The 13,590-nt window shown below is 38.7% G+C and overlaps 1 protein-coding gene across 1 annotated transcript in view; it reads right to left on the bottom strand.

Moving 5' to 3' along the window:
* LOC127376694 (heterogeneous nuclear ribonucleoprotein L-like) overlaps positions 1–13,590 on the bottom strand; it is a 45,908-nt gene that overhangs the window by 24,434 nt on the left and 7,884 nt on the right. Inside the window, exons 2-7 of the mRNA XM_051423815.1 lie at positions 7,541–7,659; positions 5,576–5,685; positions 5,048–5,175; positions 2,693–2,778; positions 2,498–2,594; positions 496–568 (exon numbers count right to left, since the gene is read on the bottom strand). Of these exons, the coding sequence (XP_051279775.1) occupies positions 496–568; positions 2,498–2,594; positions 2,693–2,778; positions 5,048–5,175; positions 5,576–5,685; positions 7,541–7,659 (613 nt within the window). The remainder of the gene's footprint in view (positions 1–495; positions 569–2,497; positions 2,595–2,692; positions 2,779–5,047; positions 5,176–5,575; positions 5,686–7,540; positions 7,660–13,590) is intronic.

Below are 13,590 nucleotides of genomic sequence, written 5' to 3'. Positions count from 1 at the left end.
CAGCCTGACGTCCGTCCCTCTTTCTCTGTTCTCTCTCTCTCCCTCAATGTTTCTCTCTCCTCATGGTAAGCGGAGGTGCAAGGCTTGTGAGAGGCCGGTGATTGGCTGGTGTGAGTGTTTAGATTGGAGATGGAGAGGCGGGAGGCGGAGGAGTCTTGGTGTGATGGAGGTCTACGGTCCAAACTGTTTATGACTATACTCTTAATCCACAGTCGGAGACTATCCCATAATGACTCAAAATCTGTACACAGTTTCACAAATAGTGTGAAAACTAATACCATTTTCATCTATTGGTGTAACCTGAATCGAAGTTGGCTGGAGTGGAGGGAAATGTGCCACTAGAGAGAATTCAGACTAACAACAGCATCCTACCTTCCACATCACAGGAATGAAAAAGAACCTCAAACCGTCCAGTGGTCATAGTTTAATTTTAGTGCAAGTATGAAAGAGAGACAAAAGAGGATGAGAGACAGAGAGAGACAGTGTATTTCTTACCTCGTCTGACCAGGTAAGGTTTAGTGTAGTCCCAGCTCTCGTTGTCGTTCTTAATCACGTTCAGACGTGTTGGCTGTTGACACAAAGATCACAAAGAATGAATCAGGATCCACATTAATGTTTAACAGGTTACAGGTTTCTTGTTCCACACTATATACAGCGATACAAATATGTGAAGATTTAAATCGGTGAAATGAAAAATTAATTGTGATACTCAGGTCAGTAGCTGTATCAAGCTGCAAAAACATGAATCTGTGCTGCTGTTTCCTTGTGTAAAAACCATTGTTAATCCTCGCCGTATCCTGTTCTTTTCGAGCAACAGGCAAACGATGCTAGCTGGCTCAAACCCTTTTCATATAGGGGAAGAGCGTATAACACCGAGTTCATATGAGGTTCTTTTGTGAGAGCTCTCATGGGTTAATCTCTGGTTGTCACTTTTAGAAGTGTAGAGTCATACACTTCACAGATAAACCACAGGAATACACATTTTCTCATGACACAATTACCACATAAAATTTTTGTTTCACTTCTTTCCTTCTGTCCATACACACACTCTCTCTCTCACTGTCTCACATGCCCAAACAGGCACACTTTATCTTTCTCTCTCCCTCCATCTCTGTCTTTCTCACTCTTTTTTGGAGAGCTGGTCCATTGGCGTTTAAATATCATCACTGGAAGAGTGGCGAGCACGATGCCTTTAGGAAACAGTTAAGCTTTAGTCACACTACATGACTTAAAGTTGCCATATGTCTGTACTGTTCACACAACACAACTTTCTGTCTTGTAATCAGGAGTCTTGAAGTTGTTGTGGTTTTTATGACCAGATATTTAGCCTGCTAGATATTTTTCTGCAGTTGGTCTACAAGCTCTTGTCGAGTCTGAGGATGGCGTTGAACAGTTCACACAATGTGTGGGGGCCTTTTAAGTTTTTGTCGACAATCGCCAAAAATACTCTATTGTATTGTATTGTAAAATCAGGGCGAGAATCATGTAGTGTGAACTAGGGTTTAAGGAAACTGGTTGTATATATCTACTTACAGGTTTGTTTTTCTGTTTGTTTCTCCCTTTCTTTTCTTTTACTACTGTTTATGCTTGCTTGTGTATAAAGACTGTTTGTGCTATGTGATTTATGTTTTGTTTTATGTTTTTGTTGAATGTCATTTTTTTATTTTAATTTAGCAAAAATAGGGGAGAATGAGCCTTTAAGGCTTCCTTCCTCTCCCGCGCTGTAATCACTGTCATCTATATATATGTACTTTGCTTTATTATTATATTATCATTGTGTAAATAAACTATACATGTTGCATATGCATGTTGACCTATTCAGAAAAATGATCACCTTGGTGTGTCAGTCTGAATGAGGTACAAGCCACAATGAGGTGGGGAGTTCTGTTCGGAAACAGTAAGTATGTCTTGTGGTGTATCCCAGGGTTCAATGCTGGGTCCCATTCCTTTCTGTCTGTACATGGTGCCATTAGGCTCACCTGCAACATTGATTCCCTTGCTACGCAGATGACACACAGCTCTTTATCTCAGCTGGCCCTGATGATTGAATGCTGTGCACAATCTTGAAAATTGCATTACAGAAATTAGTGAGGGGATAAATTAGGAATTAGGATTACATATTATTTTGTTATCAGGAAAAGTGTCCAATCCAGAAAACCTAATTTCACATTTTACTCCATGTTCTCTCAACATTACATATGTGGTTAATAATCTAAGGGGAAATCTGGGATTTTGATTACATTTTGAAGTCTTTCACCATTTCAAGAATGCTGTCATGGTCATACCATTTCTGTTGTTGGACAACTGTGAAAAACATATTCATGCTATCATGTGTCCTGATTACTGTAATGCGCTGCTCACGGGGTGTCCCTAAAAACCTATAATTTAATTTATGTGATTTTCTGGAGAAAACCTTATCAAGGCAGCATGTCAGTGCTAATCTCAATATTACAGTGACACCAGGCTTGTGACTGCTGATGTGTTTTGTGTTTCTTACCCTTGCATATTCAATCTTAAGTGTACAGCAACCAGCGTAGATGTCAGCCCCGTTCAGAGCAGCTTTGGCCTTCTGAGCGCACTGAACGGACTCAAACCTGGAGGAGTGGGGTCAAGGAAAGGACACTGCATATTCCAACACACAGATACACACAGCATGTAAAGACTCACATATTCACACACTCAATAAGGATACTCCACCATGGCCTGGATTCCATTCCGTTTAAAGATGACGATCCTCAGCACACTGCCGATGGGGTTACACACTGTGTACAGAACATCCTGGACCAAAATGAAAAAAAAATAAAGAAATTCAACATAATCTAAAAGTTTCTAATGCTGTGGTGAGTGTTTTAACCTGCATGAAGCGCAGGCCTCAGGCCACTTTGCATTTCATTAATACCATAAGGCTAATGCAGTTGGAAAGAGAGATATATAACTCCATGCTGATATACATTTTCTGTCTTGTTAGAAATAAATACTTTTCAAAGACAAAAAACCTATATTCTTCAAATAATTATGGTTACAGCTGTTTAACATTCAACAAACAACAACATTCACAAATCAACACATTTCTGGCACAGTTTCTAGCACAAAGTACTGTACATAGCTTACATTAGAGTCAACACTAACTTTACCAACAGGCCAGATGACAACACTGGTAACCTTGTATTTTGGTCAATACCGTCTACAGATTGGCAAAGAAGCAAAACTTTCTTTAAAAAATGTCAGTGTGTCAAGCAGAAATTAAATTTGCATCATTTTGGATTTCCTAACAACATTTTTGTAAAGCTTCTTAAACCACTAATCCAGTCCCCTTCAAATTCAGCAAGAAAAGAAAGAAAGATGTTCCTTATTCCTTATTAAGGGTGGCTGTGGCTCAGAGGCAGAGCGGGTCGTTCCTTAATCGGAAGATTGTGGGTTCGATCCCCGGCTCCTGGTGCCACATGTCGAAGTATCCTTGAGCAAGATACTGAACCCCAAATTGCTCCTGATGCCGTGCATCAGTGTGTGAATGTGTATGAAAGGGTGAATGTCTCACATAGTGTAAAAGCGCTTTGAGTGGTCGGAAGACTAGAAAGGCGCTATACAAGTACAGGTCCATTTACCATTTACCATTCCCACTGAGCGACAAACTTTATAAAGCATGAATTCTAAAACTGACTGAAAACTGAGTAGTGAAATTGCCAAACATTCTTGGATTGCCTGAATAAATAACATGAATTGTTGGAAACCTGAGGATGATATTGGTGAAAATTTTCTCATCTAATGAACGGGTTACTGTAGTGTAGTTTTCAATTATTTAAAATTCAGCCCATAAAGGGCACCCTACAGCCATTCAACCATTTGCTTGAACATTTTTAAATTTGGAGGTCAATGTATCGCATTTAGCAATGTTGTTATATGATCTACGTAAGTTTAATGGTTAAAAAAACATATAGAAAAAGCTATGATCAGCTATGATTTTGTTGCCAGTGGCAACTGTCATTTGCTCATGATTGACTTACTTTTCTGAGAAGGCAAATGGTGTTGGTAAGCTGTGTCTTGTACTGTATTGACCAAAAGTCTTAACCACATCAACTGCACTTTGAAGATATAATTAAAATTTCACATTTATCAACAATTATAAAGGCAAAAAATTTCCTTGGCAGTCACTGAGACACTAAAGTATAAACTCAGAGAGGCAATATAGAGATAGAGTGCGGGTAAAGAGAGAACAAGGAACAACAAGTCTAGACGGACACTTAATGCTGTTAAGGGAAGCTAATAAATCTTAATAAATCTAGTTGACTTGAGAGGGAAAGACTGACAGGCAGACAAATTAAATATTAGGTGCTACACTCTTACACTGAAATGTTTGTACATAGAGTCAGAAGTCCTGAAAGGATCATACGGCACCTTTTAGTCCAATTACAATATATGAACAACAGTTTTTTAGACTTAAGTGTGTTTCTACATTCCAGGCAGCCACCAAAAATCCACTGGTAGGGATTATTATGTTGTAGTGCAACCTGACTTGCACTTGTGGGTAATAAGATCATGCTGTTAATCACCAAAGGTTTGACTGTGAATATGAAAAATTTGTATAATATACATTACATGTAGCATATTTTTATTAATGCATATACACAAATCCGGCCATCAGTTTGTGTGTTCTGCCATCTAGTAGCGCCACCATTACTGAGGTGGCAAGTCGTAGTGACTGACTACTGCTGCCCACTGAGAGTGCCAGCAGCACGTGTCGTTAGATTGACGACATTAGTTACCACTACTGTTGGAGCAGTTGGTAACTGCACAACTTCTACCCCGTTTCCTAGACATCATTGTAAAAATAGCGTTACATAGAAAATCTAAGGAAAATTTTAAAATTTTACATTTCTTCGGACGGCTTGCATTCAAATGCATGCATATTGTAGGGAGACAAAACCGCAGTGATGAAGACTTGTTTACTTCCAGTACTTCCCCCGGATTCATGTATACTAAAATTGTTTTGTTTCTTTATTCTACTAATGATACGATAGTCCACATAGATGCAATTGTGTGTATTTACCGTGGTTATAGGATAGAGGGGATTCTGTATGGACAGGAGGAGGACCTTGTTGCCACTGTTGGGGTTGTCAGCGTTGGTCGGCCTGGTGATTCTCTTGGATGTGGAGTAATTAAAGTAGGCCTGTTGGCCTGATAAGCAGATTGTTGAGAATATTAGGGATGCACAATATTGATTTTGCCCAGTCTATATCAATAACCCATCATTTCACATTTTTGTATTTAAAAAAACAAACTTTTATAACCTGTAGTTTATGCACACCTGAAGGTAAGAAAGGCTTAGATGTAGGGAGCAGATATGGATGATTCAATATTCCACAGCTCTGTTCAAACCAAATCTAAATTACATCACTATTGTTAACAACAACAACAACAACAACAACTCTTCAAATTTATTTTTTCCAGTAGAGAACATCATCGACTGATCATTTATGAACTGTATTTTTATTATCAGAACAATACACTGATATTTATAGTAGTATACTGTGTGTGGTCATAAAGTATGACATAACAAATCAGCTAGGGATCCAACCTGCAATGTAAACAGGCTCCTTGGCTCCACAGGACACACAACGGTCGGCGCTCTCCACTGCTGAGAATTCCACCAGGGCCTGGCGCTTGAATGGCATCATCATCACATAACTGAGAACACACACATACACACAAACATTAAGACAGGACATACACATGCTATTCATTCAGATCTTTTCCAGCTAACGGGTTTTAAACTGGACACATTACCTCCTCTGCCAGCCACACTGGTTTTCCACTTTTTGGCAACATCTCAGAACAGCTGATTGTGTTTCAAACCTCAGAGCTTGAGTCTCAACAGATCTGAATAGGAACAGATCATTTTTGTGCTGCTGATAATATGAACCAAGGGCACAGTAGGGCCTTCCCAACCCCAGTAGAGAAGCAAAGGAGTCCACCAACAAAAGCAATGAAAGACAAAACAATGTGAGCCAAATCAGTTCAATAACATAATATGTGTGTAAAGATGTGTGATTACGTGTTTGTGTGTCTATCACAGTATGCTTTTCCCTGCATCTCTATTCAGGTGAGTGAGAGGTTAATGAATACTGCACCATGCGAGGAGTGTAAATAATGGAGAAGGAGTCGTTTAGAGTGGAAACTGCAGTATCACAAAATGTTTCCTTCAATTATTCAGCATCTGTAACTATCTTTACACTAGAGCTACTGAAGCTCCCTGTACTTTATTACACTGTATTACTTCATTTGCCCACCATAAATATTTATTCATGTCCAAATGTTCATGGGTGTTTTTTGCTCTTTAAAAAGTGTGATTGTTATTGATGATGATATTGGTGTTTATTGATGATAGTATGATGCCAATTCTACATGGTGATGATACATCAAGGACAACAGGAGATAAGACTTACATCATCCTTGATGTTTCTGAGTTAAATCTTGAGAATTGACATATTTAACCCCCGTTTTCTTCTTTAAAAATTCAGGGTTCATGATGGAGTGTCTCAGATTCATTACAGTTAGGTGGTCAGTGTTTCAGGCACTCCACCTTAATTTGCAGGTTTTTCTCCTGCATACTCTCCGGTGAATTGACTACAGTTTACTACATTTTTCCTCTAATCTTAACGTTTCTTTGGCTACAGCTCATAAGTAATGGTAAAGAAAGTACAGAAAATGTAATCTTCTCACCTATTAGCCTATTAAAAGAAGAAGTAGCGAGTGTTTGTTGCACGTACAATTACAATTAACATTGCTGTGCATGTATTTAATAACCAAAACAACTAGACATTTTTTTGTGAGAATTCTAATCCGGAGAAATTTGAAATATTAGACAGGACAGCATAGATTATTTCCAGGATATTTTGTCATTTTAATATTTTTTTCAGGTGTTTCCATGACTGGAAAACTAGTCTCTAATTGTCAGAATGTGTGGGAACCTTGATTATTCATATGATATGTGTAAAAGTTAAACTCCAGAGAAAAGGTGCCACTCTGTTGGTCTAAAAACACTGTTTTTTAAACTATGGTACATGTACTACTGGTGGTACAGCGTAAAAAGTTTAAGAAACAGTGGTCTAAAAGAACTATATAAACACTAAGCAGAGACATTAAGCAACAATCCATGCTAGATATAAATGACCAGCCTGCTAATCTAAAGGTGTTGTTCATTAATCTTTGCTAAATAGGAGGAGGGAGGAGAGATAAACCATCTGATAACAGATCTGTTAGTCACAGAGTTTTTTTTCTTTCACATGCACAGAAATGCTCAAACTGTACTGCCTCCCAGTAACCTTCTGTTGTCTCTGGTGCAGATATGAGCCTGCAAACCTCACCAAGATCAACAGCTAATATTTTAGGGGCCTCTGAAACTGTCTGGTCAGTGTGACTGGGTTCTCTCTTTCTCTACAGATGTGTCAGCCCTGTGACTGACTGGTGACGCGTCCATGGTGCTCACTCCAGACACCAACAACCTGGAACAGTTTAGAGATTGGATGAGTGACTGTCTCACCATATGGGTCCAAACTTCTCCAGGGCATCTATCAGGTCTGCTTCCACTACGGCCTCACACAGACCCCTGACATGGACCACAGGGCTGGGAGAGATACGATGGGAGTCCTCACCATTATCCTGCAACACACACACAGTCACAGTTACAGACTAAGCTCCTGCACCGGCTCAGGTAACCACAGGTACCCGCGGGTAACCTGCAAAAACATTGTGTAACAGGTAAAGATGAACAAAATGTAGGCAGGCAGCAGGTAAGAAGAAAAAATTTGTTTTTCTAGAGAAATCAGAAATGAAAATGAGCAGTTTGCAATGTGCAAGCTATTTTTAACATCTAAATCGGCTAGATATTATCAATCCTAATCAGCCAACAGGATCTTTTTCATTGTAAAAGCTGCAAGCGTGCACTTCCTGTCTGAGGAAACATACAGCTGCAGCAGATGCACAGGTGCAAGTTGACAATAGACTTTCCCAAGAACACAACTCTTGTGACAGGACATCAAATTTGTGTGTGGAGATTGATTCAGCAAACTGGCACAGGGTTTGATGGACGTTGGGACGCAGCCACACCGTAGTGAGTTGGTGGTGGATTCAGAACAGACTGTGGTTAATTATGATTTGAATTTACGTTTCTACATGTCACACTTCTATTTGTGCAAGCAAAAATAGGTAGCATGTGTGCTTAATCACAGTTTCACAGCCAATCTGAGAATTGTAATGTGTATTTCTTCAAGGCCACAGTCCACCCATCATTCAACAGCAAATAGCAGGATAACGCTCCATATCAACATAGCACACATCAAGCTGCTGCCACCAACACAGCACCTTTGGGATGTGGTCGTACGGGAGATTTGCAGCATGTCAACATGGAGCAGAATCTCTAAGGGATGTTTCAAGTACCTTGTTGAATCCATGCTACCAACAATTCAGACTGTTGTGGCCCCTAGGGGAAAAGGCAGTCCTGCCCAGTATTAGTATCAATAAAGTGGCCACTTATGTTTACCAGTGTAAGCAGTGTAAAGAGAAATGAATGAGCCAAAAGCTTTCTAGACCAGTCTGAAAGGGGTGTAACTTATTATTCAGTCATCCACTACATATCCAGCCAGTCAGCTTAGAATTACTTAGCAAAACAATTGACTTCTGTCTGTGAGAAAATTAACCAGTGGAAGTTTGAAGTGGTTCCAGTTCTCCCAGTGTTTCAGCTTGAATAAATACAAGACATTGATGACAAACAGGAAATCAGTGGTCACTAAAGAGCAGCAGTGCTGGCAAAAGCCCACGTTGTGACACAAAAGGGCTTTTTTGGACGGTCAGTTATGAATATAGAGTATTCTTGAGGAGGGAGAGAATGTAAAAGGGAATTCCCATCAAAGCCCAACACATCAATCTAATCTTTTCTTATCTTTTCTATCACCCTCAGATATTCGGACTCTTTTAAACTTTAGTCTCCTCACTCTGCTGCTTGTAACATCCTCAGTCTATTATCCATCCCTTCTCTTCCTGTCCCTCTTTTTGTCCTTCTCTTTCACATTGACATTCCTTTAAGTCTATTTATAGAGGCCGAGGGCTCATCTGAGTGTTTGGCATGAGACTTGCTTTTCCTTCTGTTGACCAAGCTTCTGGCTTCTCTGTTTCAGGCATGTTAGCATTATTTATATACAGACACGGCATGTCCATTATAAAGATTTCCCCTGGCATTCACATCCTTTTATCAGTGTGTTCTGTCCATTGTCCCCAGCTGTAAATTGATTGCTTTGATATAGTGTTGATAACACTAAAGATTTCTGTGGATCTGAGTAAATATGACAAAATGTTCCTTAAATGAGTTTTATTGATATATCTCTACTGTTGTTGCATACCCTTGTTTTTCTTATATCGATACCCAAGTGTTCTTAGCTGGGCCCTATTCATTAACCAGTATACAGCACCATCATCAGACACATTAGTACCACAAAACATGCAAATTAGCATCTCTTTCCCAGTTCATACCATAGATCTAGTGTGGCCAATAATGCACAATGGAGCACCAACAATGTGTCATTCCAAATAATGCAATAAAAACCTCCAAACAGCTAGACTGCTATAGGCTTTACACAGTTCAGGGAAACCGCAACATGCTTGTTGCTTCATACGGCAGGTTAGGTATAGAAAAATGTCCTTGCCTTAATGTGAGGTTAGCCTACTGCTACTTTTCTGAGGACAAGCAACATGCTTCTTGCATAGATTTATGATAGTGGATTAGCATCCACTCTGTTATGTGGAAGGGTCTAACCGTCGACAGATCAAACTGTCAAACTAGGCAGTGCTGATCAAATACAAAGATTATCTTACTGTGTTGACTATTTCTCACCTAAAATCCTTCTAAGAAACATATTTCAGTTGAAACTGTGCAGCCAATGATAGAAGCTCAATTGGCTCTGACAAATTGTCATGGTGACGACCAAAATGTCGAACTGGAGGCTTCAAAACGATACCAATGGGTGACATAACGATAGGTTCACAATTTTAACGTAGTCTGTACTTTTAGTCTTCAAAATAATAATATAAAAAAATCAATACCTGTATGTGCATTTTTTAAGACAATGATCACATAAGGGTGTATTATTAATTTCTTTTCATCTTGTTGTAACTACAAGGATTATGGTTTCCCTGTATTTTTAATGGTAGTGTTTTATCTGACATTTGGACTTTTGTTTTGTGCAGTATCCCTTTCTTCTACAGTCCCTCTGAGTCTTCATGTTCTAAATCAGCAGTGCAGTCTGAAAATATCATCTCTCCATGCTGCAGAACACCAACTGGACAGCCGCCATCTTCCCACTGCTCTCAGCTAAACATGAAGCCTTGCTCTTACTCATCCGCTTGCACACTAACACAAATAGCTAACACTTGAATTCCCCTTGCAACAGGAAATGTTCTTCATTTGGATTTAGAACAGAATTTTCACTTCATCCAAGATGAATAAATGAAATGTTTGTGTTCACAGAACCAAAATAACTGGATGACAATGAACAGAATCATTTTACATTATTGGCTAAGTTGAAGTCTGGTTGTAAAATATGTAAAATGGTAATCTGTCCATATGTTTTGACCTGTAGTTGCAGTAATGGTGTCATGCATCATTAATCTAATCTGTGTGATAAACAGAGGAATGAACTGGATATAAATGCTCATATACCATACACACCTAACCATGCTTACACTGATTTCATCAACAGTATCACTGCCTCATGACTACACTCTTCCTCATCTATTGGTACCTCACTCACTTTCAAATCACTTTTTAAGACAAATATGCAATTCCCGCCTCACTGAAGCCCTGACATTCAACTGAAAGTGAGTTTGCATTTTTAGAAACAAGGTTTCTTTTCATGAGACATTTGTTTCCACAAGCTTCTTGTCTGTGCTCTATAGTGATGTATAATGCATAAATTGATCTCCTTAGTGTATTCATGCTTTAGATGATGTTCACATAGCATTCAGGCTCAAATTCCTCCGTGATCACTGTGATGATGAGCAATGTTAACCTCAGACTGGCATTGTGATTCTTGGTTTATCACTTCTGAAGCTTCATGAGCACAGTCGCTCCCTTCAGCTCACACATTTTTTTTGACACAGGGGCTGGGTGTCATCCAAAATAATTTTTGACAAATTTCAATCAATGCTTGAGTCTCTCTTATCTGACAGCCAATATTATGCATGTTAGACCCTGCAATATATCATGGCATCTACAGATTTTTTTTACAATTTTTATAGGATATTTTTATATATTTCATACATTATCTGTTTATCTCACAGGTAGATAGTAACAGATTACAAATAACACACTTTTTTTTAAGGAACAAGTACTACCTCTGTTCCATCTTTTAAACTGACCAGGATTCTGACTCCAGGGAGACATGGCAGGGACAGGAGAGAGAGCAAAGTTATTGTGAATTTGGAAGTTATTTATTGTGTGTTTGAAAGAGAATTGTGTGATGTTATACTGTGTTGAAATACATTTCAATTTCAAAGTTCAGTCTCCTTGCCAGTTTTTCCGACACATTCAGAATCATTACCTCTTTTTCTGTTAGCATTTAACAGACGGCTCTTAAAATAAATATATATATTTATTCAAATAATTACATTTATTATTATTAGATATATTATATATATTATATATATATATATATATATATATATATATATATATATATATACATATACATATACACACACATGTTCAATAAACAGCTTAAAATGTTAAATTATCTGTAACCTGACAAGACTCTGGGTTGCCAGATAATCAGGTTTCCCATCTCATGCTTTGGCCCATTCTGATACTACAGGACCTACTACTATTCACCATCTTAGCTTTTTTATTTGCCATGTCAGCATGCTAACATTTGCTAATAAGCGCCAAACACAAAGTACAGCTGAAGCTGATAGGAATGGCATTAATTTTGTTGATATTTGGTCATAAACCAAAGTACTCCTCAAATAAAAATTCTGACAGAGGATCACCAAAGTTATTACAATTCATCCTGAGGGGAACATGAATGTCTGAACCACATTTAATGGCATCCATCCAATAGTTGTTGCACCTAAAACCACATGCTGGCATTAGAAGGAGAGACAGGGTCTCAACAAAGTAATATATCATTTTATTCTATAGGAAATGCAGGCATGTTCTCTTAATTGGCCTTCTTTACTGGATATGATCAGTCTTTCTTTATTGTCAGGATATGTACCACAGTCCTTTAAAGAAGTTGTAATAAAATCCCTTCTTAAAAAGCCCACTCTTGGCCCAACGGTTTTAGCCAACTATAGACCAATTTCTAACCTCCCCTTCCTCTCTAAGATTCTGGAGAAAGTAGTCGCCAAACAGTTGTGTGACTTTCTACATAACAATAGTTTATTTGAGGATTTTCAGTCAGGATTTAGAGTTCATCACAGCACAGAGACAGCTCTGGTTAAAGTTAACAATGACCTTTTGAGTGCTTCCGATAATGGACTTGTCTCTGTACTTGTATTATTAGATCTTAGTGCTGCATTTGACACCATTGACCATGATATTCTTTTACAGAGACTTGAGCATCAAATTGGCATTAAAGGAACCACACTAAGCTGGTTTAGGTCATACTTATCAGATCGTTCACAGTTTGTACACGTTAACGATGAATCCTCCACAAATACTAAAGTCATAGAGTTCCACAAGGTTCTGTACTTGGACCAATTCTATTCACTTTATATATGCTTCCCTTAGGCAATATTATTAGGAGTGACTTTCACTGTTATGCAGATGATACCCAGTTATACCTGTCGATCAAGCCTGATGAAATTAATCAGTTATCTAAATTACAAACATGTCTTAAGGACATAAAAACCCGAATGAGCTCCAATTTCCTGATGCTAAAGTCAGAAAATTCTTGTACTTGGCCCCAAAAACCTCAGAGACTCACTGTCTAAAGATGTAGTTACTCTAGATGGCATTACCTTGGCCTCTAGCACCACTGTCAGGAATCTTGGAGTTATCTTTGATCAGGATTTGTCCTTTAACTCCTATATAAAGCAAACCTCTAGGACTGCCTTTTTTCATTTACATAATATTACAAAAATTAGACACATCCTGTCACAGACGGATGCAGAAAAACTAATCCATGCATTTGCAACTTCTAGGCTGGATTACTGCAACTCCTTATTATCAGGTTGCCCCAATAAGTCCATTAAGACGCTCCAAATAATTCAGAAAGCTCATCATGGTCAGGCCCCTTCATATCTTAAATCGCTCATAGTACCTATTACCCCTCTAGAACACTGCGCTCTCTGAATGCAGGGCTACTTGTGGTTCCTATAGTATCTAAAAGTAGAACAGGAGCCAGAGTCTTTAGTTACCAAGCTCCTCTCCTGTGGAACCAGCTTCCAGTTTTGGTTCATGAGGCAGACACCCTCACCACATTGAAGAGTAGGCTTAAGACGTTCCTCTTTGATAAAGCTTATAGTTAGGGCTGGATCAGGTGAGTCCTGAACCATCCCTTAGTTATGCTGCTCTAGGCCTAGACTATCGGGGGATTTCCC

Source organism: Dicentrarchus labrax, unplaced genomic scaffold, assembly GCF_905237075.1.
Source record: "Dicentrarchus labrax unplaced genomic scaffold, dlabrax2021, whole genome shotgun sequence".
In the NCBI taxonomy this organism is placed as follows: Eukaryota; Metazoa; Chordata; class Actinopteri; family Moronidae; genus Dicentrarchus; species Dicentrarchus labrax.
The sequence above is the reverse complement of the archived record's forward strand: the minus strand, read 5'-3'. Positions and strand labels throughout refer to the sequence as shown.